We start from the raw sequence: 26,801 nt of genomic DNA, 5'->3' as shown, positions 1-26,801 counted from the left end.
TATTGTTAACCAAATGTTGAACTTAACCATAAAACATCTTACATTGCTCCCTAAACATCATGTTAGATCTAAACATACATCATGTAATGTGTTCTTGGGTCCCTATAGCTCGATATAAACAATACAATGGAGGTTTATATCAGAGAGTAACAACTAATACAATGACTTTAACATTAATCGGAGAAAATATCAATTCAATCAAAATGAGATCTTCGATTCGCTCCTGTTTACTGTTCCGTCAGACATCTAATTTTAATTAGATTTAGAAAATATGAAATTAGTACGGCAATAAATATTGATTCTCATCAACATTCTTCCAAGTTTTTATATGTAACTTCTCAGTTCTGTTTTAACTGACGGTATACTTGATTAAATGTGATCATCGTGCTAGATAAACTTAATTAAGCATACGTGTATACACAATTTTACCATTTTTTCATTAAGATCACATATGTATAGCATATCATCAGCTCTGAACACACGTTAACATTTGGTGATTCTAGCTATATACTCGGGTACATACGTACCATTGAGGATCAATACAAGCTGTTGGCTGGCATATAGGGTCACCTACCATCATTTAGTATCGGCATTCTCAGGGGACTACCCGGCTTAATCCGAATCATCCTGGGGATCTAGCGCTGACAATCGACGGCGACTATCACATGGTGAAATGTTCGTTAAGATACAGACGATGTTTCCGGGATCTTGTTTTGGTGTATTACGGTGTGTAATTTACGTGCTGTCGACATCAGCAATAGGGGGTAAGTTAATTGTAACACATACAAACGTGTTTTAAGCTTCTTTTTATATGAATATTACAGTAATATTTAGACTTCATTAGTATATTTATTTGTATATTATTAATATTCTGCTACCATTAACCACCCACCACCTGCCGTAGGTCGGGGGTTCCACCGCCAAAACCTGGCACGTCCGTAAATGACCAAAGCTTTTAATAGGACTTAAAACACAAACAAACCAAACCAAATAAAAAGATAGAATGACACTTTAAAATATTCGTCTATAAGTTAATATATTTAAGTGTTCATTAAGAAATATTTAACATATATGCGTGTATCATACTGGAATATATAATCAGGGCGAGAAAATATCGCTTAGGACATTAATTATTCCCAAACATTTTCGAGAATGTAACGTATTCCACACTATACAAACATATTTTGTTTACAATATTATTATTTATATCCATTCCACCGAGTAAAATGTAATGGAGGTGTGGGTTCGTGTCTACCTCAATGTCACTACGCCTATGAAATGTAAGGAGAGCTTGTTAGGCTGCCTTTTGTACGTGTAAAACATTGTCTCGCGATGTCTATATCTTTATTTAAACAACAAGCTGCGCATGGTATCATTTCGGACGTTGTTGGCAGTTTCCATTTTGCCTGTTTAACCTGCACATATTTGGGAAATTCAATACAAACCTCATAGTTTGTTGATTCGCAGGTCAGGAAAACAAACAAACTGTATGTTGGTAGTATTCAGATGGCCTTTGAATTTTCATTTTGTTGTATAGAAAGTTAGTTATAGTTCACCTGTAATATTAAAATATAATTCGAGGCAGTGCAAAGAAGGGCTGCTATAGGGATACCTGGATCCCGGGATTCATCACATCGAAATCCGAAAATCGAAAATCGACAGACTGCGACAATTAAAGTGTCCAACCTTAATAAGAGCGAGAGGGGACTTAACTAATGTCTAACAAGCAATATTTACGGATAGAAAAGGAATAAATATATGAAGATAGGGGAAAATCAATAAGACTAAGACAACGAATAAGGCGTCGTCCAAAGGAAATATGTAACAACATTCTGAACTCGATATATGTAAGAAGTTTTTCATCGCTTGTCACTACCTGGAACAATCTCTCGAAAGGCGTATTAGCAAAAATCATCGATAATGAATAGTTATTGCACCATCATAATTATACACAAACATAAACCTCCGGCTTCAAGGTTTCGTTATTGTACCATCATTATTATACACAAACATAAACCTCCGGCTTCAAGGTTTCGTTATTGTACCATCATTATTATACACAAACATAAACCTCCGGCTTCAAGGTTTCGTTATTGTACCATCATTATTATACACAAACATAAACCTCCGGCTTCAAGGTTTCGTTATTGTACCATCATTATTATACACAAACATAAACCTCCGGCTTCAAGGTTTCGTTATTGTACCATCATTATTATACACAAACATAAACCTCCGGCTTTAAGGTTTCGTTATTGTACCATTATTATTATACACAAAGTAAAGACTCCGTCACTGAGACTTAATCTTTGTGCCATCGTTATTATCAAACACAAACTAAAGACCACGTCTGTTTGGTTCCTCTATTGTATCATTATTATTATTATCATTATACACAAACAAAGGACTCCGTCTGTAAGGCGTCATTATTTAACCATTTTAGTACATAAACTAAGGACTCCGTCTGCCTTCCGTCATTATTGTACTACTGTTATTTTACACAAGATGAATACTCCGTTTGTAAGGTCATTATTGTACTAATGTTATTATACACAAGATGAATACACCGTTTGTAAGGTCATTATTGTACTACTGTAATTATACACAAGATGAATACTCCGTTTGTAAGGCGTTATTTTGTATTATTATTATTTTACACAAATTGAAGACTCCGTCTGCGAGGCGTCATTATTGTATCATTATTATGCACAAAATATAGATTTTGTCTGCGAGGCGTCATTATTGTACCGTAATTATACACAAACTAAAGACTCAGTCTGTAAGGCGTCAATATTTAACCATTTAAGTACATAAACTAAGGACTCCGTCTGTAAGGCGTCAATATTTAACCATTTTAGTACATAAACTAAGGACTCCGTCTGTAAGGCGTCATTATTGTACTGCTGTTATTATACACAAGATGAATACTCAGTTTGTAAGACGTTATTTTGTATTATTATTATAATACACAAACTAAAGACTCAAGGTCATTATTGTATCATTATCATACACAAAATATAGATTCTGTCTGCGAGGCGTCATTATTGTACCCTAGTTATACAAAAACTAAAGACTCCGTCTGTTACGGCACGATTTCTCACCCGTGCGAGAAATTTTGCAATCTATATGGGCATAGGTGACACGATTTCTCACCCGACACGATTTCTCACCCCAGCTCTATATCTCAGTCCTATGAGTCATAGACTATCAAACAATTAATACGTTGACGTTTGATAATTCTGACGAAATTACAAACTGAATGATGTCTTTAGAGAAAGGCCGTGTCATTGCATGGGTAGGGAATCATCGTGAACGGATCATTGGTCAGTGAGATCCGTGTTGTTCCGGTCATTAGATCATCGGGTTCGCATGCAATAAAATGGACCTGTCTTTTTTATGAAATATTTTGGACAACATGCACAAACAAATCAATTAAGTTAAATGATAATTAATATGTCTTTATAGAAGAATGTTTTTTGTATTCATTATTTATCTGTGTAAGGATTTTAAATCAACTCGAATGATGTATTTCGAGATAATACAGTATACGATCTACTCGAGACGTACATCCTTTGTGCAAAGATTATACCGTGGCGTTCCGGCGGTCTTGAAGCCTTTCGATTCACAATTTAATTAGTAACTTGTGTCACACATTTAATGTGTGTCAAAATAAAATAGTCCAATGGAAATATTGAAAACGGAATGTAGCTGTACATGTACTTCTCTCCACATTTCTTCCAAACCACAATTCTTCCAAATTATTGATAAAATGTGACTTTTTATGGATTTATCACTTCTTACACTTAACATGAAACTGTATTTGAGCACAGGATCTGAATCTAAGTTACAATCACTTTGACCTTAAAAACTTTTAAAACCCCTATTGCACATCTGCATATCACAGTGTATCCCTCTGCCAAATTTGTAAAATATCTGTCCGAACTAAGGACTGTAACACCCCCCTCTCCCCTTCTGTGTTTAGTAAGAGTGACATTGACATTTGAAAATGTTTAAATCCCTGCTTAGTGCACATTTAAATATCACATTGTATCACAATGTAAAAGTTCAGAAAGATAAGACTTTTTGGAACCGAGATCAGGAAGAACCACCCGGACTATTTTAGTAACAGTGACCTTGACCTTACGATCAAATTAAACCCCTAATGCACATCTACATTTTACAGTGTATCATCATGTAAAATTTCAAGAAGAACATTTGAATTCTGAGATAAGGAGCGTACCCCCATGATCTATATTTAGAAACTGTAATCTTGACCTCAACCTTAAGCACTTTTTAAATCTCTATTGCACTTGTACATATCACCTTGTATAACCATGTTAAATTTCAAAAACGGTTAGACTTTCGGATTCCGAGGTAATGGCCATAAAACTTAACCTGCGTCTTCAATATGTTGCTGTAAGTAGGTCTGAGATTACGCAGCTGGGCTTCAAACTAGGTGAGGGAAGCAGGGATGAAGCTGTCAAGAAAAGAAACCTTCACGATCGAATCGTTATTTGTTTAAAGACAGCACATCTTCGTTATGTGTGAAAATGAAATTAAGGAACTGACAAGTTTTCATTTTACCTGTTCTGAAAATTTTTCTTAATTCATATAGTTTTATATGAAATGGGAATACCAACAGTCTGCTGGAAATACCGTCGATCAGGAATTGAATAATTCTCACGATTTCATCCTCATTGCATTTCATCCTGGTTATGGGGCAAAGAAGTAATTCCAATAGTGTGGACAAGTTTAGGTTGTCAAATTTTCGGAGCGATCCGCTCCTTTATCAAGACACAGTGAGACAGAACAGTGTCCAAATATGTGTTGCTCTCCGTTGAGATATCCGCTGTGAATTTGATGGTGACGTGGAACGCGTTAGCGTACTCAATAAACTCGTCAAGGGAGTCCCGACCCGATGTCCATTTGATTTCAACGTCATCGATAAATCTCAACCAGCTAAATGGCTTAATTGGAGCAGATATTAAAAGTTGGGCTTCAAGATGTCCCATAAAAACATTGGCATATGAGGGGACCATCTTAGTACCCATGGCTGTACCGCTAACTTGTATGTAGTTATCCTTATTGAATGTAAAGTTGTTAAGTGTGAGGACAAGTCTCAGTAAATCTACCAGGCTATCAGTCGATGGGTGTTTGGTACTGCGCCGTTCCCATGCCTCGCGACAGGCTGCAATGCCGCCGTCATGCGGTATGTTAGTGTAGAGGGAAACGACGTCCATCGTAACTAACAAGGTACCTTCTGGTAAGTTCTTAGCAGGTGTTTTGTTAAGATAGTCTGTGGTGTCTTTTAAAAAAGATGGTAAATGTTCTACGAATGGTCGGAGGTGGAAGTCAACAAACTGGGAAATTTGCTCCATCGGGTGATTGATCGAGTTAATGATGGGTCTACCAGGGTTCCCAGGTTTGTGAATTTTAGGAAGAAGATAAAACTTTCCTGCTTGAGGGTTTTCGGGGCGCAGGCATTTCGCGGTATCGTTGTCAATATCACCCTTCTCTAAAATTCTATTGATGGTATTATTAATCTGCTGTGCGTGTACGTGCGTCAGGTCACTATCGACCTTACGATAAAATGTCTCGTTGGAGAGTTGCCGATTAGCCTCTTGGATGAAGTCGTTCCTGTTCATAATAACAACTGCACAGCCTTTGTCCGCTGGCTTGATGACAATGTCCAAATTATGTTTCAGGGCTTTGAGTGCCTGGCGTTCCAAAGGTGACAGATTGTCCTTGGTTGTCTGCGTGTTGTTTAAGTGGACGGTTACTTCCTCCTTCACTGCACTGATGAACGCTTCGAGAGCAGGTACTCTGCTGGGAGGAGGGTTCCATGTACTTTTAGGTTTGAATGGATTGATCAGGGGTGCGACGGGAGACTCTTCTGACGGAGTATCCTCTACATCATCTGGGTCACGGTCGTTAGCAAAGTACACGCGTAGCCGAAGTACAATGTAGCCTGTAGAATCTATCCATGTCTTCGATCAGCTCTGCATTGTTGGGGCTTTTGGAGATCGGACAAAAATTCAGACCCTTAGTAAGAAGAGCTTGCTCTGGTTCTGTAAGGGGATGGTTTGATAGGTTGACGACTGTATTACTCGTAGTGGTCTTGACAGTTTGGTGTTTACGTCGGAACCTTCTCCTTCTTGTCTTTTTAACTGTGCGACGTGAGTTGATGTCAGTTTCCGGGAGATTGTAAAGCCTATCGTAATGTGTGTAACAGGTCACGTCAGTTTATTTCAATATACATAATTCATAACTCAATAGTCATTGTTAATAGTTATATATATTGCAATGTACTTATCACACGTTTCCGTGCAATGTGCAGCATTATACAGAAATGTACATGTGTAGGAGTATATACACGAGTGCATAAAACTAATTATCACATGACATGATTGAAGAAATAATTATCTATGGAGGACTGAAGACTCAGTAAATAAACAGGACGTAAATAAGATAAGAAAAATAGGAAACCCCACTTCAGCAGAACGTGTTTCGAAAAGATTTGTTGGTATATTTCTTATAAACAAAAATGCTTTTGAGTTTGGTTTCAAACTGGTGATTCTAGATTCACAAGAAAACAACTTATTTCGAGATTTGTCGGAACATCTTAGCCCTTTTGTGCAACTGTTTTGGATTTTAAAGAATTCTAAAATGGCCAATATAATAATGTATACTTGATGTATGAGCACACATTCCCATATTTCTTTGACCAACTGGGCATTGGCAGTAATAATATTTTATTGGATTATTATCGTTTGGTGTCGTGCTGTACTGAATCTAGACATTATATTTAGTCTGGCTTTTGTGTCTGGAAAAAATCTGGCAACAGATGAGGTCTTGATAGTGCTGATTCACCCATATTTCATAATGTTTACGAATTCTGACTCTGTTATTTTCACCCTCTGGGACACTGGGACAAACAATTTGTTTCTGTGAGATGAATCTTCATTTGATGTGCGAGTTCTCTGTCTTTTCTGTCAGTGTCCGGTGATAAATTGGTCCCCGTATCCAATTGAGACATGCAGTCACAATCTTTAGCACTGCCATAAGTATATCAATGAAGCAATTTGGTACTAGTTGAGTTCAACAAACTATCTAAGGCTTAATACGGCAATGAAAAGACTCTACAATCCATGATACCAGATACCTCTAACATTGGCAGTACATCTCTAAAACTACAACCAACGACTACATTGTCGTCTTGCTCCAACCATGTGAGCTTGTCTATAATGTTTTTGTAATGCTTGCATCATTTTGGCTTCAAGAGAATGGCCATACTGTGTTCAAAATGTAGCCATCCGGTAGAGTTATGCTCATGGATTTAAGATAGTTATGCTCCTTCTGGCCACCGTAAGACATTCTCTGAAGCTTTTTGAGAGCACTTTTTTAAATATAAATATATATGTACCATCTAGTATGGCAGTCACTCTGTCTCGCAAGAATGTTTTTGAGAATACAGGATTGTATGAAAATATGTTCCCTACTCAAATGGTCAGGAAGAAGGAACACTGGAACTATAGATTTATGCATTGCTTGTACTACAGACTGAAAGGTTTTTGGAATACTAGACAGAGAAATGCCAAGAGCGAAACACTTAATTACAAGAGATATCAGTTTTTATTTTCCCCCTGCAGGTAGAGCGTAGGAATTGTACCTGTTGCCCCCAATTGCATGATCGTAAGAGGCGACTAAATTTGGGACCTTATCTCTTCTCTCCTTTCTAAATAACTTTCTTCTTTCTAATGTCTCCCTTGACAATGCCTCACTTTTGGCCATTTATTGAGTGTTCGCCCCTGTGAGGAAGGCTTTGGGTTCTGTCCCCTGGCCGAGACATACCAAAGTCTTTAAAAATGGTAGTTTCTACTCCTGCTTAACGCTCAGCAAATTAGGAGGTGTACCACTGGTTCGCCCGTTGTCAGTATTATATGTCCTGCTGGGTGTCTTCGGCAGTATGTTTCAGTGAGGTACCACTATAAAGTCGGCATCAGTTCCGTGCTATCACAAGGAGACAAACAAGAACATTTCGCAGCCTCCCAAAATACACACACATACTCTACAAGCATTCATCTTGCACACAGGGGAGGCCGTCCTTAAATGACCTTAGCTGTTAATAGGACGTTAAACGAAACACAACCAAACGAAACCAAACTTAACCCAAAACAGTAAAACAGCATTTTATGCAGTTTTGTTATATACTGAAGAAGAAAGAAATGGGGCAAATTACATATGTATTTTGAGAAACTGTTCTTTGACCAACCTGTTCTAGCTTTGCAGTCAGGGTCATCCAAAATACAAAAATTGAGAATGAAGGCTGATTGACCCTTTGACAAGATGTACGACACTTCTAAAAGGTCACCAATTATTTCAGATGACCACCTTCATGATTGAGACTTCAAAGACTCTCTTCCTTTTAGGATAACCTGTGTACAAAGGTTTAGGTCATTGCCAATAAGATAAAATTAATTAATATTGTTAAAACAAAGACAACATTTTATATGTGAACAGGATCAATAAAACAGGTCCTTGATTGTTAAGAAAACAAAACTACTAGTGGTTTCATCTTAAAAAACGTTCTGTTTCAAATTCTCTTTAGTCCCTTTATGTCAGTATATCCAAAAGCCATTATAGATTGATTTTTTTTTACATTTCGTGTACCTTTACATTTATGATATTTCGCGAAGATAGGATTGCGACCTTCACCAATACATTTACTCTTCATTATGAGATGAATATTAACAACTGAGTATGAAATTTCCCCTAAAAGCAATGTAAAAACGAAAGTCTGACGATAAAATGCATAAAAATAAAATATGTGTAAGAAAAAATTCTAAAAAGTGACAAGAAAATTACATTTGATTTCAAAATTGATTGTTAAATCACGCCAAGTGATGAAATAAATTGGAATTTGGAATTGTTTGTGACCTAACATGCACTGAAAGATTTAGTGTAGGCTTGCAACGAATTTCGTAACCAATTACCTGTAATTAGGTGCATTGCTTTTAAGTGGACACCAGGGAGGTGTCTTAGGCCCTCACCGTTTAGGGCACACTGGGTACTTTGTTGTGCGAAATGAATGTTTTTCACGACATTTTTGGACTGAATTTTTGCAAATATATTTGAAATAACACCACTTCTTCATACTATGATAATTTTTGGTATACAAGAATAATAAGATTAAAAACCCTATATTTTACATTAAAATTTTCACAAAGTGTTCGATTTAACTCACATTCTGGATGATAAATATATTATTACAGCACTGCATGAGGGTAATCGTCCTTTCCCAAATAATACTTTCTGGCTGATAGTCCATTTTTCGACCCCATGCTGTAAGAGGGTTGATTAATCATCTAAATATTTAGAAGAGTGATTCAAAGTAATAACATCGGATGTATAAGGAATTGAAAAAAGTTAAAACAACAGCATGAATCTCGTAGCACTTCCGAAACAAAATTTATGAGGGGGCAGGTTCCTATGTAATTTTAACATAGCTGGAAATAGTCCCTTTATAAAAAAAGCCTTAATATACCACAATCGCCAAAAATCATGATACCGGATAATATGCCTACACCTAACACGATTTCTCACCCGGGTCAGAAATCGTGTCGGGGGGAGAAATCGTGTTGCGAACGTCGCAATTTTAGCACGATTTCTCACCCGGGTGAGAAATTGTGTCGGGGTGAGAAATCGTGCCGTCACACCCGTCCGTAAGGTCATTATTGCATTATTATTATTATACACAAAATATAGATTTTGTCTGCGAGGCGTCATTATTGTACCGTTGTTATTAATTTACACAAACTAAGGACCCCCTCTGTAAGGTTTCATTTTTGTACCGTTATTATACACACCCTAAAGACTCCGTCTGACAGAAAATGAAACAACAGAGTTCCTTGGTGCGAACAAAACCGTTTTCCAAACTTAAAATTCGATTATGTTTAGACAACATTTTGACGAAGTTCAGATTGATATGGAGATATTTAGAAAATTACAAGACGATTACCATTATTTGTTAAGAGAAACTAAAAACTACTCCAATTAGACTTCATTATATAGCCATTATTTACATACTGAGAATATGGACTTAAGTCAGTTAGGTCAGACATCAAAATGAATTAAAGGACACACACAACTAAATAATTTACGATACATGTTATTGCCAAACGTTTTAGCTAATAACTTAAATGTTTGAAGTTCAATACCAATGAAAACTGTCTAGATTCATAGATACATACCTCACAAAGGATAGAAATAGGACTGTTGTGGCATGTTTAATGGCATATTAGAGTGTCACAGCGTCCAGTAGTTGACAACCGGAAGTTTACAAGCAAATCCGTTGACCCAAAACAGAAACGCCCCAGACTTTTTGCACCTGAGCAAATCCGCACATAGAAATGGAAACATATTATCATTTTTCAAAAAATAACAATTCATTCATTCAAAAATATGTCATCAGTTCCTCACTTGCCGATTGGTTGATTTAGTTGTGTGAGTCCTTAAACTTTTATGAAGTATTTTGAAAAACGGTCATGATGAATGCTGTAAATTGACGGAAGTTCAAGCTACTCAGGTTGATAATATTAGCTCAGTATCTCAAAACATTTTCCTCATGTTGGTGATTAAAGATCGTTTACAGTTTATATAGCACAACCAGAGCTATGATTATGTGTGACGGTTCGAAGTGTTTGCACTATTAGTTGATAGGAATGTACGAAATGACGACCAAATGACGACCAAATGAATACATCGATACATTCTAAATTTAAGCAACAAATGTTTTTTTTATCGTAAGAATTTCTACCTTGAAAACAGGGAACCTACAACGAAATAAATGCGTTCTTTGAACTAATTTATCTAAAACCTGAATGTGAGTGTTATTTTGGTTTTGATTAAAAGTTTTGGTCAGCTTTTGTGTATGATATTTAGGCATGACTATTTATGTTACTTACAGTTACTAGTGTTAACGATAGGAAATTTATTGATTCGCACGAGTGGTCACGTTGTTTAAAACTTTAAATCTCTGAATACTCATGATTCGAAATACTACTTTACATCTCTGAATATTTACGAGTGTGAATTTTATTTCAAATCACCGGATTCTTACAAAGGTATGTCACTTCTTTAAAGCTCTGAACTTTTAGGAGTGGAAATGTTACTTTAAAGCTCTGAACTTTTAGGAGTGGAAATGTTACTTTAACGCTCTGAACTTTTAGGAGTGGAAATGTTAGTTTAAAGCTCTGAACTTTTAGGAGTGGAAATGTTACTTTAACGCTTTGAACTTTTAGGAGTAGAAATGTTACTTTAAATCACCAGATGATTAGGAATGTTCTTGTTACTTTAATTCTCTGAATATTTACGAGTGAAAGTATTACTTTAAATCTCTGGAGAGTTACAAGTGGTCTCCATGGATGTTTAAACATGTTCACGTAAATCATTGGATGTATACGATCAGCTGTGGTGAGGTCATTATTGTATATATTTAAATTCAACTGGCGGAAGGATATTTTCGAACCGACTTTTAAATGAGTTTTATCTGTGTAAAAACACGATGTCTTTGTAATTGTGGCGGAAGGATATTTTCGAGGGGACTGTTAAGTGGCAATACAGTTCATTGGTATAATACTACGCTGCGATTAAAAAAAGAAAAAGAAAAACAACATTATATTTGTGCACTATATTGATGTTTTTACAATTCACAGAGCCATATTGCATAAAGCTCTTTGGCTTGATACCATCTCTATTAACTTTTCTGTCGGAGGAAAATTAAATTAACTCAACCATGATGAGTGCAAATGCTAGATCCATCCTCCCCCTGAAGCTTGAATATGTCATACTTCACATTCATTAGAATGGAAATAAAGTTAATAATTTGTCACCCGGTTGGATCTTCTGTATAGAATTACTAAGTAATCGGCAGTATTGATTCTAATGTTCATTTAATCGAATCTCTTTACGTATATTACGTGATGCCTTTTAAACAGTAAACACTAAAGATAAGGCTATAAACCCATCCGTATGAATATTCAAATTACCATTACAATTCACTTTTAATTTAAATTTAGATCAGAATAAGAGAGCAAATCTAAAAAAAAATATCGTTACTCAAGCTATCGAAGGAAAACCATGACACTGGCTTAAAATAGGCGACGAACATTAATTGATAAGTTTTAAGATAAATAGAAATGCACTATCGCTACAAATTAAAGTAACAAGCATTATTTTGTAAATGTCTACAGTATCTACAGTATGATGATTTGTCCATTGGAACTTACATTCCTGTGTATGTATCTACAATATACAAAACCAACAACCAAAGTTACTTTTAAGATACTATCTGTTTATTATGTCTCTAGGGGCAACCGGAGCGAAGTGTAGCGCCCAGCTATACAATAGAAATAGACATAATTGCCACTCCATGGTGATTGAAATAACATCGATTTATCACAAAGAAATAAAAGACAGTCAGTATCACATCTAACATGGCGAATCTTTGTAGTTATCTATAACCACTCAACGGTCTGATGTCGTTGCCATAGTGATGTCACACCTGATCCATTCTCTCACTTCCCCTATACGAACAAGTAGTACAAAATGTATTTTATCTTATGCGTACATCGCCCTCGTGTCTGTTTTTTTTATAATTTTGTTTCTACAACAATTTGGCTTAATGGAAATCCCTACATATAGACTTTGTTCGTGGCGCTTCAAAATCCAAGTGAATATTTCTTTGTAAAAGTCAATATGGATAACAAATAAACAATGTACACCAAAGATAATTTAAATGACAGAACATAAATATTCATGTCGCAGCCTTACAGAAGCCACATGCTATTGTGCTGACGGATGAAATGCGAATACCGAAACCAATAATCAATATGTACACTGATTTGTCATGAACAAAACTTGAATTGATATTGTCTTGTTATATTTAAGCATTGAACAGCGCGCATTATGATTTGTTTGCTTGCAAAGCTGTGTCAATCAAATAGATCATAAATACCATACAAAAACAGTTCAATACTTATATTTACGTTTTCTCTGCCTCTTATGTTCTTTTTTAACTGATAATTTATATTTAGAATTTAAAATGCCCGCCTTATCGACAGTCCACACAATCTCTCTGGTCTTCGCTGTCTCTGGGCGTTGGTGTTGAGTTCGGCAATGATGATGTCGTGATCACTAATTCCGGGGTGTACTTCAACTTCGCTCAGTAGATCTGGATTTGTTGTGAGGATGAGGTCCAGTATGTTGTTGTTTCTGGCGGGTGTATTACACATCTGGTGAAGGCAGTTGTTGTTTACGAGTTCTGTGGCCTGTTGGTTGAGTACATTGGAGTACTGTGGTCTTTCACGTATGCTGGTGTCTGTCCAATTAATGTCCGGAAGGTTGAAGTCTCCAGCAACTATGATGTTTGGTAGCGATTGCCTATTTGTCAGCCTCGATAGCGATGCGTCTAGTTCTTGTAGTGGTATGGGGTCATCGTGTGATGGACGTCGATAAAAAGAGCCAATGTACAGGGGTTGTTGCTTCCATAATTGTAGTCGTACCCATGCCACAGTTGGTGTCAAGGTCCACTTCTGGTGTGGTGACCAGATCATGGGATACCGCCACAAAGACTCCTCCTTCTCCCTTCTTGTTGTCCTTTCTGTAGACCTCCCAGTTGTTTGTCGGAAAAAATTTCCTCACTACTGTAGGTAGAGTCCAGCTTGGATTCACAGCCGCATTTAATATCTGGCTTATGTTCCTCAAGGAGTTGTTCAAACAGTGCTTGCTTCTGTTTGCTCACAAGGCTGTTACAGTTTACTACCAGCAGTTTAGCTGCATTGGACCGCTCTCTGTGGCGTGCGGGTGTGTGGCTATCTACTGTGACTCATATCAGTAGGTCTGTAACATATCTGTCAGTAGGTCTATATCAGACATTTGTAACGAACCCCTGTTGATCAGTGCAGTGTAACAGACGATATGTTTGGTAAATTGCATGAGCGTTAAAATTGTTCCCATTGCCGGCATTGGTGATTTCAATCGATGTGCATTATGTACGATATTGCAGACCTTGGTCTTGTTTTTGTTGTAATAAAAGTATTTTTTATTTTATTTTTTATTTTGCACATAAATTTACAATGACATTGTCAAATCTCACAATGCCTAGCGATATTTCAGCAGCCGTCATGTTTATTTACATTGGATATTGTAGTTCCGGTCAGTGTTGTATTAATACGCTAAGAATTATGTCTCGTGCTGCATGGTAATTAAAGTCCCATCAGCGACACAGCTTTCAAAGAGGCTATATAGTGACAATGCCATGCAAATGTAAATATAACATTGACAATAGTGCATATAATCTCACTGGATATCAATTATTGTGTTAACTCGCGAGAAGTTCAGATCCCGCACTGATGCAAACCCTCTTTTTACATTTTGTTTTTGTAATCTGCAGGTAGTGATGATTGTGTTAGGGAGTTACAGTTTGGACTGTATGTTTTATGAATAGGTGATTGAAAAATATGGTGTGTAAGTGTAACAGTTTAGACGTGTTCCATTGGCAAGTTTAGCCGACGTTTGTTTCGTGATTTTACGTCCTGACAACATCTAAGTTTGCGTCATCGCAACAGCTTGGCCATGCCAAGACGGGAGACGAACCCCCATACACACAACTGAAACAAAAGAATATACTCATGAGAGAAATGAGGTCCTGGTAAATCGGTTCGTTTAAAGTATAATCTCGAAAGTGAATTTGTTTGGTTTTATTTTGTTAAACGTCCTTAACAGCTAAGGTTATTTAAGGACGTGCCTCCATGTGTATAGTGTATGCGTGCTTTTGTGTATTTGTGACAGAAGCAGGTACGTATGTTGATATATTTCCCTCCTTGCGATAGCGCAAATCTGATACTGACTTTTGAGTGCTACATGTACCTCACTAAAATACCATGCTGAAGGCACCAAGCACAGTATTTCGCCCAGTCACATTATACTGACAATAGATAAACCAGTTTTTGTAATAAACCAAAATGTTGAAAGTTTATAAGCAGATAAATTACGGTTTCTTCAAAGTCCACTTGGCAGAAGACACCTATAAAGAAACCCCCTGATTCTGTAGGGGCCCCACATTAGTCGCCTTTTACGACTTGTAAGGGGTACCGCAGGCTTATTCCTTCCCCGAACCTGAGAGGGATACAAAAGTGAGTACTCACGAAAATGAGATGATGTACTGTAGGTTATGTCCAAGGTATATCTTGGTTTTGTTCCAAATTACTGCCTTTATTATAATTAATCTATTCATGTATTATGTATCAATGCAAAGAATTCTAACATAAATAATAAAGATGCCCTCTTTATCAGTTTCGTATCGGAAATACACCTAGAGTATGCCAATAACATTCACTGTTCTACAATAAACAAAACACCGGGCCCTAGGATTATGAAACACTCTCATATTAAGTCCAGATTTCAAATATCGATAAAATAAATATTTCTGATAATAATCATCCATTGTAAAATCGTTCACATTAATATATACACATAGGAATATCATATTTGAAAAACGAAACTCAGAAAGTAAACACCGTTAGGTATAAAACTAAAGTTCGTCATATATTTTTTCATGAACACTGGAGCTTAGACCTTCACGGTATGTAATCTAGCAAGTGTGTAATGCCCGAGTTTGCTATTATAACTGTATTTATATACACAAAAACAGATTCCGTACAGGGTAATCTAAGTGATTTACAATGTAAACTAATCCGATATATACACATGTATATACAGTTGAACCTCGTTATCTCGAACTCTTATAACTCGAATACACCGTTTATTTCGAAGTATTTCTCCGGTCCCGGCCAAACCTATTCTTTATCTTTGTAAATAAAACTCTGATAATTCGAACCCTTAAAACTGGTAAAAAATAAATATATATATATGAAATATGGTTATCCTATTTAGAATCTGCATATATAAATTAATCTATGACGTGTTGTATAATGAATCGCTCACTTGAATGATTATATTCATACCAATAATTATAACAGATAATTTGTGTTTAAATGACACAACTATCTGTAACATAACTTAATATTTGTAGTAATGGATATCAGGTATACAGTTAACATAACTTTATAACACATACACATCCTATGGAAATCGGGAGTGCATGTCATCTGACCTTTGTTTATATTAGTGGTAGGCAGACTTGCTGGGTTTCTTAATGTCGTTGGGATAACAGTTAATGGGACTACTGTTTGTTTGTATAATGACCCAATTAAGAAACAATTAATCAATTATGTTCCCTTCTAAAAGCGTACGTTAGAGCAAAGTTCAAAGAAATCTCCTGAATCCACTAATGAACACACATGCGTTACTTGCTGTAGTTAAACCTTTAGTATAGTGATCAATGCAGTCACAAACATCCTTTGTTTGAAGCCCATATATAAACTAAAACGTGCTAAAGTAAAATAAACACCATATCCTGTTCTATGTCAGCTTATCATGTCTCTTTGAAATCATGGCCTATTTCTGTGTTACCTTGGGCTTTGAAGCTCATTATTGTGTGATGTAGTGTACACTATGTATAGTGCATCATGATATAAACACGTATTCCAATAACACATTGAGCGGTAACAAACAGTGTGAAGAAGATGTTAAATCATTGCAGACCATAGTCCTTCCCTTGTTTGCAAATATTGAATACGTAGATAGGTGTACTATTTCTTTTGTATTATTTGACGACAAAATGTCTGCAAATGTTAACACACTTAAGCTTTGAATAAATATTTTTTTTTTTTTTTTTGGCTTTTACTTCAAAACCTAAATATTGTGCTGACGATCTTAAAAGTTCATGTGCTGTCTCTTGACCTCCTCCCAATACCTTCTATATAATTATACATGTTTTAATTTGTTTCTGCCCATGCAAGTTGACAATTACAAATACAACAGCTTTTTCAGATAAAATGAATGCAAAATATTTCTTATTTTATCTTCCGAGTTTATCAAAATCAATATTTGATTTGATCACATGTGATCAGTCTTGTGTTACCTGACTGATACATGACCATAACTGTTGATAGAACGTAAACCACAAACGCACCAGACTAAACTGGTATTTTGTATAATCCACATGGTGACTGTGTTCTACAGTACTCACAACTGTTGTGCTTCATACTTCACGGGAAGGATGTGGGTTATACAACACACTGATGCCGTTTTTATTTAATTTCACGTGACTGAATTTCTTAATATACGTGACCGATGTGTTTTATGTTACACGTGACTGATTTTATTCTATCAACCGTGACTGATGTGCTTTTATTATACGCGACTGAAATGATTTTATTACACGCGACTGATGTGTTTTTATTACACGCGACTGATGTGTTTTTATTAAACGCGACTGATGTGTTTTTATAACACGCAACTGATGTGTTTTTATTACACGTGACTGATGTGTTTTTATTACACGTGACTGATGTGTTTTTATTACACGCGACTGATGTGTTTTTATTCTACGTGATTGATTCGTTTTTATCCCACGTGACTGATGCGTTTTTATTACACGTGACTGATGCGTTTTTATTCCAAGTGACTGATGCGTTTTTGCTACACCTGAGTGATGTGTTTGTAATACTAGTAAATGATATGTGTTTTGTAACACCTGACTGATGTGTTTTTGTTACACCAGACTGATGTATTTTCCTACTAGCCACTGGTGTGTTTTTCGTTACACGTGACGGATTTGTCGTTCGATACACATGACTGATGTATTTTGTTACTAGTGACTGATGTATTTTCTTATTAGTGACTGATGTATTTTCTTACTAGTGACTGATGTGTTTTCCTACTAGTGACTGATGTAATTTCTTACTAGTGACTGATGTATTTTCTTACTAGTGACTGATGTGTTTTCCTACTAGTGACTGATGTAATTTCTTACTAGTGACTGATGTGTTTTCCTACTAGTGGCTGATGGATTTTCTTACTAGTGACTGATGTATTTTCTTACTAGTGACTGATGTGTTTTCCTACTAGTGACTGATGTATTTTCTTACTAGTGACTGATGTATTCCTTACTAGTGACTGATGCATTTTCTTACTAGTGACTGATGTATTTCTTACTAGTGACTGATGTATTCCTTACTAGTGACTGATGTATTTTCTTACAAGTGACTGATGTATTTTCTTACTAGTGGCTGATGTATTTTCTTACTAGTGACTGATGTATTTTCTTACTAGTGGCTGACGTATTTTCTTACTAGTGGCTGATGTGTTTTCTTGCTAGTGACTGATGTATTTTCTTACTAGGGCTGATGTGTTTTCTTACTAGTGACCGATGTATTTTCTTACTAGTGACTGATGTGTTTTCCTACTAGTGACTGATGTAATTTCTTACTAGTGACTGATGTGTTTTCCTACTAGTGACTGATGTAATTTCTTACTAGTGACTGATGTGTTTTCCTACTAGTGACTGATGTAATTTCTTACTAGTGACTGATGTGTTTTCCTACTAGTGACTGATGTAATTTCTTACTAGTGACTGATGTGTTTTCCTACTAGTGACTGATGTAATTTCTTACTAGTGACTGATGTATTTTATTTCTAGCGACTGATGTGTTTTCTTACTAGTGACTGATGTGTTTTCCTACTAGTGACTGATGTAATTTCTTACTAGTGACTGATGTGTTTTCCTACTAGTGACTGATGTATTTTCTTATAAGTGACTGATGTATTTTCTTACTAGGGCTGATGTGTTTTCTTACTAGTGACTGATGTGTTTTCATACTTGTGGCTGATGTATTTTCTTACTAGTGGCTGACGTATTTTCTTACTAGTGGCTGATGTGTTTTCTTGCTAGTGACTGATGTATTTTCTTAATAGTGACTGATGTATTTTCTTACTAGGGCTGATGTGTTTTCTTACTAGTGAATGATGTTTTTTCTTACTAGTGACTGATGTATTTTTCTTTCTAGCGACTGATGTGTTTTCTTACTAGTAACTGATGTATTTTCTTTCTAGGGACTGATGTGATTTCTTACTAGTGACTGATGAATTTTCTTACTAGTGACTGATGTATTATCTTACTAGGACTGATGTGTTTTCTTACTAGTGACTGATATATTTTCTTACTAGTGGCTGATGTATTTTCTTACTAGTGACTGATGTGTTTTCCTACTTGTGGCTGATGTATTTTCTTACTAGTGGCTGATGTGTTTTCTTACTAGTGACTGATGTATTTTCTTACTAGTGACTGATGTATTTTCTTACTAGTGACTGATGTATTTTCTTACTAGTGACTGATGTATTTTCTTACTTGTGACTGATGTATTTTCTTACTTGTGACTGATGTATTTTCTTACTTGTGACTGATGTATTTTCTTACTTGTGACTGATGTATTTTCTTACTAGTGACTGATGTGTTTTTAATACACGTGACTGATGTGTTCTTTTGTTACATGTGACTGATGTGTCTTTATTATACACCTGACTGATATGTTTTTATTAAACATGACTTATGCGTTTTAATTTCTCGTGACTGATGTGATTATATATGTAACCCGGATATATTTATGATAAACATATTTATGGTGTTTTATATATATATATATTATAACGAGGGCTGTCAACTGTCTGTATACAGTGTATGTGACGTCATCAGTACCTGTGTTGTTATGTTCTGTTACGACGTAGACCTTGGGCCTGCCCCTTGCACGAATAAAGCACCCTATCTTCCCGCCACTATATTTCGGCTACTGGGTAAATACTTACTGCCCAGTTGTCATGTTTACAATCCAACTCGTAAGAGAAGGATCTGTGCACTAGATCTGCTGATTGTATAGAGGCGTACAGAGACATTGCCGCCAGCACTGATTAATGAACCATTCTAGGAACATCATACCCGGTATTTATTGAAGTATTAATGTAATAACTATCTTATTTGAATTAATATATACATATAGCGGTCTGTATTCAGAGGTCCGGTACCTCGGTCGGCATGGGAGTTGTTTAGTATATGTGAGGGTGAATGCATTTATTGTATTGTTCTGTATTGTAGGTTTCTCGGAGAAAGCAAAAGAAAGATTTTGGAATACACAACTTGTCCGTGTTTGTGATTTATATTGAGCAACCGGTGACAAATGGCGCCCAACGTGGGGCCCCTGGAGATTTGACAAAAATACTCAACAATACTTGCAAAGGAATCGATATGACTTGGAAAAGTCGAGACGAGTTCTTTTCTGGAAGAAACCAGAGGGCTGGTGACAATAACAAAGGTCAGAGAGGCAGAGGAAACAGGTATGGTCAAGGTCAACAGAGGGGTCAGGGTTAAAGTCATGGTCAAAATGGAGCTCAAGAACAGAGTCAGTGTATGTACAACCCAAACGCGTGGAGGTCGCTGCTGCTGACCAAGCTGAGACCGGTAATGTACAAGGACGAGGCCACAATTTGATTACTCGAATGGTAGGTGTAGCAAATGAAAGCACAGTAAGTATCAATAACTGTGCGATAAAGGCGTTAGTAGATAGTGGATCTATGGTGACAACCATATCAGAGTCTGGCTACATTAGTTTAGAGGAGATTTAGGCTTGGAGGTATCAATCGCGGATGGTTCTAGTCCAAGATCTGTTGGTTACAATGAGTGTGTTATAATTGTACCATATTTTTCTAATGTGGAAGTACTAGTTCCAGTGTTAGTAGTACCTGATACTCCTCAGTACAATGGACACTGTCCACTTATAGCGGGTATAAATGTTATGAGGCAGTGCAGGGACTGGTAAACCATGGATGAGACTAGCTGAGTTATACCAGAAGCATGGCAGATGTCTATTTATAGTATTACCTGTAATACTGCAACAGTAAGGACTTTATCCAATACATATTGCTCCATACGAATCTGCAGTTGTTGACGAGTTAGCTAGATGTTAAGATGATCACATGAGTGAAGTGGTAACAGAAGGTTTAGCCGAGGGTGCAGGTTTTGGGGTATGTCTTAGAGTGGTGAAACTTAGTCAGAATGCAAATGTAGCAAGGGTTCCCGTTCAGATATGTAGCATCACAGCGACATCTATAACACTAATACCCAAAGGGGAATTATGTGTCATTCAGGCTGTGGAAATAGTGGATAATTTAGCTTCTGAAAAGGTGGAAACTCTAAGGTTGAGTCAGATTATTTTGAGGAGTTAGGTATTATGTAAGAGGAGGAACACTTAACTTAGAAACAGGCTGTTGAGGCAAAAGCAGTGATTGGGGTTGGCATAGAGTATTTTCTAAGGGACCATTGGATTCAGGAAAGGCTTATATAGTGAAACATCAGACAGAGTTAGAGGAAAGCAAACCATTTAAGCAATCTTACTGAAGGATACCTCCTGGAATGTATGAAGAGGTGTGCCATACGTCAAAGACATGTTACAGGCAGGTGTAGTTAGAGAGTCAAATAGTCCTTTCTCATCTGACGTCGTTTAAGTGAGAAAGAAGGACGGACCTCTACGATTCTGTATTGACTATAGAACTCTAAATGCACGTACGCGTAAGGACGCCTACATGTGGCCTCGTTTTGACGATGTTGTTGACACACTCAGTGGGTCAAATTACTTTTCTAAACTCGACTTACGTTCAGGTTACTGGCAAGTCGAGATGGAAGAAGGGGATAAACCAAAGACAGCTCTCTCAGTTAGAAATCTTGGTTTTTATGAGTGCAAGCGTATGAGCTTTGGTTTAACCAATGCACCTGCCACTTTCCAAAGACTTATGGAAAGTAGTATGGGGAACTACATTTGCTAGAGTGTTTGATGTTCACTAAATGGCGCCCAACTTATTTTTGGAATGGAGGACCGGTACCGTTCCGACGATGGAGATAAAGGTAGCCAGTTTGCAGAATCATGGTATAGGAAGGAGAACCTCTGTGAAGGAGGGAGAAAGTGCGATTGATCCGGAGCGACATGGAACCCAGGACCAGGTCCATTTGGAGGTGTGATTCGAAATGTGAACAGAGGTCGTTATTTTGTTAGTGCCTCCACCAGGGGTCGAACCCGGGGCCTCTGGTTGCTAGTCTTATGCTCTACCGAATGAGCTAAAGAGAAATTCTCCCTAGCAAGTCGTTAGGAAGCGGCTAGTATTTCGCCAGGGTGACATACTCCCCTTCCAGGAAAGAACTCGTCCCGACTTGTCCAGGTCTAAGCGATTCCTTTGCAAGTATCGCCGAGTATTTTTGTAAAATCTCCCGGGTCCCTACATGGGCGCGAATGTCACAGAGGTCATTATTTTTAAGGCCTTCGCCAAGAGTCGAACCATGGACCTCTGACTTGCTAGTCTTACGCTCTACCGAATGAGCTAAAAAGAAATTCTCCCTAGCCGAGTCGGTAGGAAGCGGCTAGTATTTTACCAGGGTAACATATAAAATCAGATATGTTCTATTATACACGTGACTGATGAGTTGTTTTTATTAAACGTGACTTATGTGTTATAATCACACTTGACTGGTGTGATATACTACACGTGACTTATGTGTCTTTTATAAATATGACGTATGCGTTTATAATTACACGTGACTAATGTGTTTTCATTTTACTCGACCAGCGTGTTTTTAATAAACGTAACTTATTGATGTTTTTTTTATTGCAGGTGACAGATATGTGTTATATACGTGACTGATATGTTTTATAAACGTGACTGATATGTGTTATATACGTGACTGATATTTGATTTATAACACATGACTGATTTGTTTTATTATACACGTGAATAACATTTTTTTATAATTAACTTGATCTGTTTTAGTATAAACACGTGACTGATATATGTTATAGCTGCAGAGGAGAGAGTCTTGATGTTGGTAAGAGAAGGAAACGGTGTCAACGTTGAGTCCGTTTGGAACCAGACAGGCAATACCCACCCAGCTGATCTGAACCCCCTGTTGCCCGTTGAAGAACTGATTCCGCTGACTTTGGTCAGAAGTCCACACATTGATGACTGGAACAATCCACCAGATAGGGTATGACGGCTACTTGCGCTGATATTACGATCTGTCTCGATAGTAATGTGCATGTCTTCCTATTAAACAAAAGCGAATCATAATAAAACATGTGTTATTGGGAATGGTGATCAACGTGTGTAGGTGACAGTATTCATGAACAAATACACGTTACCTGCACCTGTTGAATGTATCATGATAAAATCGAAGGCACACATTCAGCGACTAGAATGGTTTCAGAAATTCGAAAAAACTGAGCAATCGCCAGTCTGATACATGTCCTTTGACGATTACAGGGGAGCGGCACCAGTCGGTTGGTGTTTATCAAAGCCAAATGATCAACCTAGTTTACTTGTATCATTAGCAGGGTAGCGCTTACAGAGCCTTTAATGATGTCATGCTATCTTTCGGGACTGTAGAGAACGTCAGAAAGAATAACATCTGGTATTTCGAGAATGAACTGTTTCAAGCTCAGCATAACATAGTGTTATTGTGTTAAAAGTACAGTGACATATATGGCTTATATTACATGTTGTGTGATATAAAAAAAAAAATGAAAATATATATTTTAAACAGTTTAGGCACTGTTAATCAATGATCTGTACAATGGTTTGTCGCACAGATTCACATAAGAACGTTTAACGACCAAGGCGACATACTGTGGGAGATGGTGTTCGGGGTTCCAATAGGGACCGGCCCGGCCTTACCGGATCTACTGGTAGCAAGTAATATCCTATCCTCCTCGTCTCCAGTTAGCGCCTCGACAGTCGATATTAGCTGGAGGTACAATCTGTTTATATCTTACGAATAACATAACAATTTTTGTGAGTTAATTCTTAAGTAAAATTTACGATCGCCAACGAATTACTTCATAAAAATGGTTAGAGATAATTGATTAACTTGTTTTATAGATTCTGTTCCCCCGTAACATGAAAGTACAGTAATAGAGTGCCGTCATGATACGTTTGATTATTTCATAATATTTACTTTTCTACTGAACTTTGACTCAATATACTTACTAAACATTTCAAAGGTTATTTTTCAATGAACTTTCCAGTTGGCGTATGTATGCATCAGTACATTATCAACCTGATTACTCTGGTATTTATGGTTGCTCATTAGTGCGATTTCGTTATTTCGTTAATTCGCGGCGAAATAACGACATTATATTTGTATCTAAATTGTCGTTATCTCGTCGTTATTTCGTGTTACAAATGTCGTCCTTTCGTCTTTTCGTCTTTTCGCGGCGAGATTACGACATTTAGTGAAGTTAACATGTCGTCGTTTCGTTATTTCACTGCGAGATCCAGACATTTAGTAAAATTAAAATGTCGTCGTTTCGTTATTTCGTCATTACTTTATAATAGTGAAATCTATTGCGGTTAGGGGCTGGTGAAATTTATAGCAGTTAGGGGAATAGTGAAATCTATAGCAGTTAGGGGAATGGTGAAATCTTTTGCAGTTATGGGAATTGTGAAATCTTTAGCAGTTAGGGGAATGGTGAAATCTATAGCAGTTAGGGGAATAGTGAAATCTATAGCAGTTAGGGGAATGGTGAAATCTATAGCAGTTAGGGGAATAGTGAAATCTATAGCAGTTAGGGGAATGGTGAAATCTATAGCAGTTTGGGTAATAGTGAAATCTATAGCAGGGGGATAGTGAAATCTACAGCAGTTAGGGGAATAGTGAAATAGGACAGATTAGGTTAACAACTTGTTGATTGTCAAAGTGATATTTCGTCAATATTTCATCCACTGTAGAACAACCTGATTTGTAATCAATGTTAATAGCTGATGTGAACACATCCTGGCCACTCCAGAGGTTATGCTCGCTTTCGCCCTCTGCACCCCTGGAATATGTCATAGCAAATCGACGGTTCAATGTGCTTTCTTCTGTTATCCTCAAAAGACAGCTATCGGCCTAGCATTTGATAAAGTTTTCCCCCCGATACCAATCAAATAGCTAGCCGCGACCCAAAATATCAATTTTGCTATGTCATATTCACGGGTTGCAGAGAGAACGTAAGTGAGCATAACACTTTGAGTATAGAGGATGACGTGACTTCAAGGTGTTTGTTTCACAAATGACGAAAATGATATATTTCCTGTCACAGTAAACAGTCATACCAGCTTTACATCGGGAGCACTTTAGGAACGAATTTGGCATGGCTTGGTGTCTTTAACGGCCCGTTGACAAACGCTTCCCAAAACCAGTATCCGGTCTTCCTTGTACCACGATCTTCAGACGTTCCACTAACACTGGCTATAGGCAAGCGTCTTTCTGAATTCTAAAATTTGATTATTTTTTATGTATTTTATTCATTTAAAAATTTATTTTGTCAAATTGTTTTCATCCTACAAGGTTGCGCTGAATATCCTGAATATTTTGTCTCTGAAAACAAAGGATAAGTGCGTCTCATTTGACAAATTGTATCAGCAAAAATTTCTAAAACAGTATGTTTGTAACTTCATTTAATACATTTTTCATTTGTCATTTAAAAATTAATTAAAATAAAACTGTTTTCTTTTATTTATATTTTCAGTACTTATATTTTAAAAAAATGTCAGTCTTATTATTATAAAACATAACCGTTATATATGCTATAAGTAACATACAAAGCTACTCTTTACAACACTTGTAAAATAGATACTTAACAATACGTATATAATATAAACTTTACAATACGTGTATAATTGATACTTAACAACACGTGTATAATAGATACTTCACAACACGTGTATAATAAATACTTAACAATACGTGTATAATAGATACTTAACACTTGTATACTAGATACTTTACAATACGTGTATAATAGATACTTTACAATACGTGTATAATAAATACTTAAAAATACGTGTATAATAGATACTTAACACTTGTATACTAGATACTTTACAATACGTGTATAATAGATACTTTACAATACGTGTATAATAGATACTTTGCAATACGTTTATAATATATACTTTACAGTGCGTTTATAATATATACTTTACAATACGTTTATAATATATACTTTACATAACGTGTGTAAAATATACTTAACAATACGTGTATTATAGATACTTTACAATACGTTTATAATATATACTTTACAATACGTGTATAATATACACTTTACAATACATATATACTATATACTTTACAAGACGTGTATAATAGATACTTTACAATAAGTGTATAATAGGTACCTAACAATAGTGTATAATATATACTTAACAATACGTGTGTAATATATACTTAACAATACGTTTATAATATATACTTTACATAACGTGTGTAAAATATACTTAACAATATGTGTATACTAGATACTTTACATTACGTGTATAATATATACTATACAATACGTGTATAATATATACTTTACAATACGTGTATAATATATACTTTACAATACGTGTATAATATATACTTTACAATACGTGTATAATAGATACTTAACAATACGTGAATAATATATATTACAATACGTGTATAATAGATACTTAAAAATACGTGTCGTGTATAATATATACTATACAACATGTGTATAATAAATACTTTACATTACGTGTATAATATATACTTTACAATACGTGTATAATAGGTACTTAACAATACGTGTATAATAGATACTTTACAAGTCGTGTATGATAGATACTTAACAATACGTGTATAATATATACTTTACACAATACGTTTATAATATATATTTTACATTAGGTGTATAATAGATACCTTACAAGACGTGTATAATAGATACTTTACAATGCGTGTATAATATATACTTTACAGGACGTGTATAATAGATACTTTACAATACGGGTATAATAGATACTTTAAATTACGT

The 26,801-nt window shown here is 36.1% G+C and overlaps 1 protein-coding gene across 1 annotated transcript in view; it reads left to right on the top strand.

The window, feature by feature from the left end:
• Positions 1-616: 616 nt before the first annotated feature.
• Positions 617-26,801, top strand: part of LOC110441549 — a gene marked incomplete at its 3' end in the record, with an annotated part of 36,349 nt that continues 10,164 nt past the window's right edge. The window contains exons 1-4 of the mRNA XM_021484730.1: positions 617-764; positions 22,803-22,987; positions 23,589-23,749; positions 25,080-25,234. Of these exons, the coding sequence (XP_021340405.1) occupies positions 674-764; positions 22,803-22,987; positions 23,589-23,749; positions 25,080-25,234 (592 nt within the window). The remainder of the gene's footprint in view (positions 765-22,802; positions 22,988-23,588; positions 23,750-25,079; positions 25,235-26,801) is intronic.

Source organism: Mizuhopecten yessoensis, unplaced genomic scaffold (assembly GCF_002113885.1).
Source record: "Mizuhopecten yessoensis strain PY_sf001 unplaced genomic scaffold, ASM211388v2 scaffold716023, whole genome shotgun sequence".
NCBI classification, from domain to species: Eukaryota; Metazoa; Mollusca; class Bivalvia; order Pectinida; family Pectinidae; genus Mizuhopecten; species Mizuhopecten yessoensis.
The sequence above is the reverse complement of the archived record's forward strand: the minus strand, read 5'-3'. Positions and strand labels throughout refer to the sequence as shown.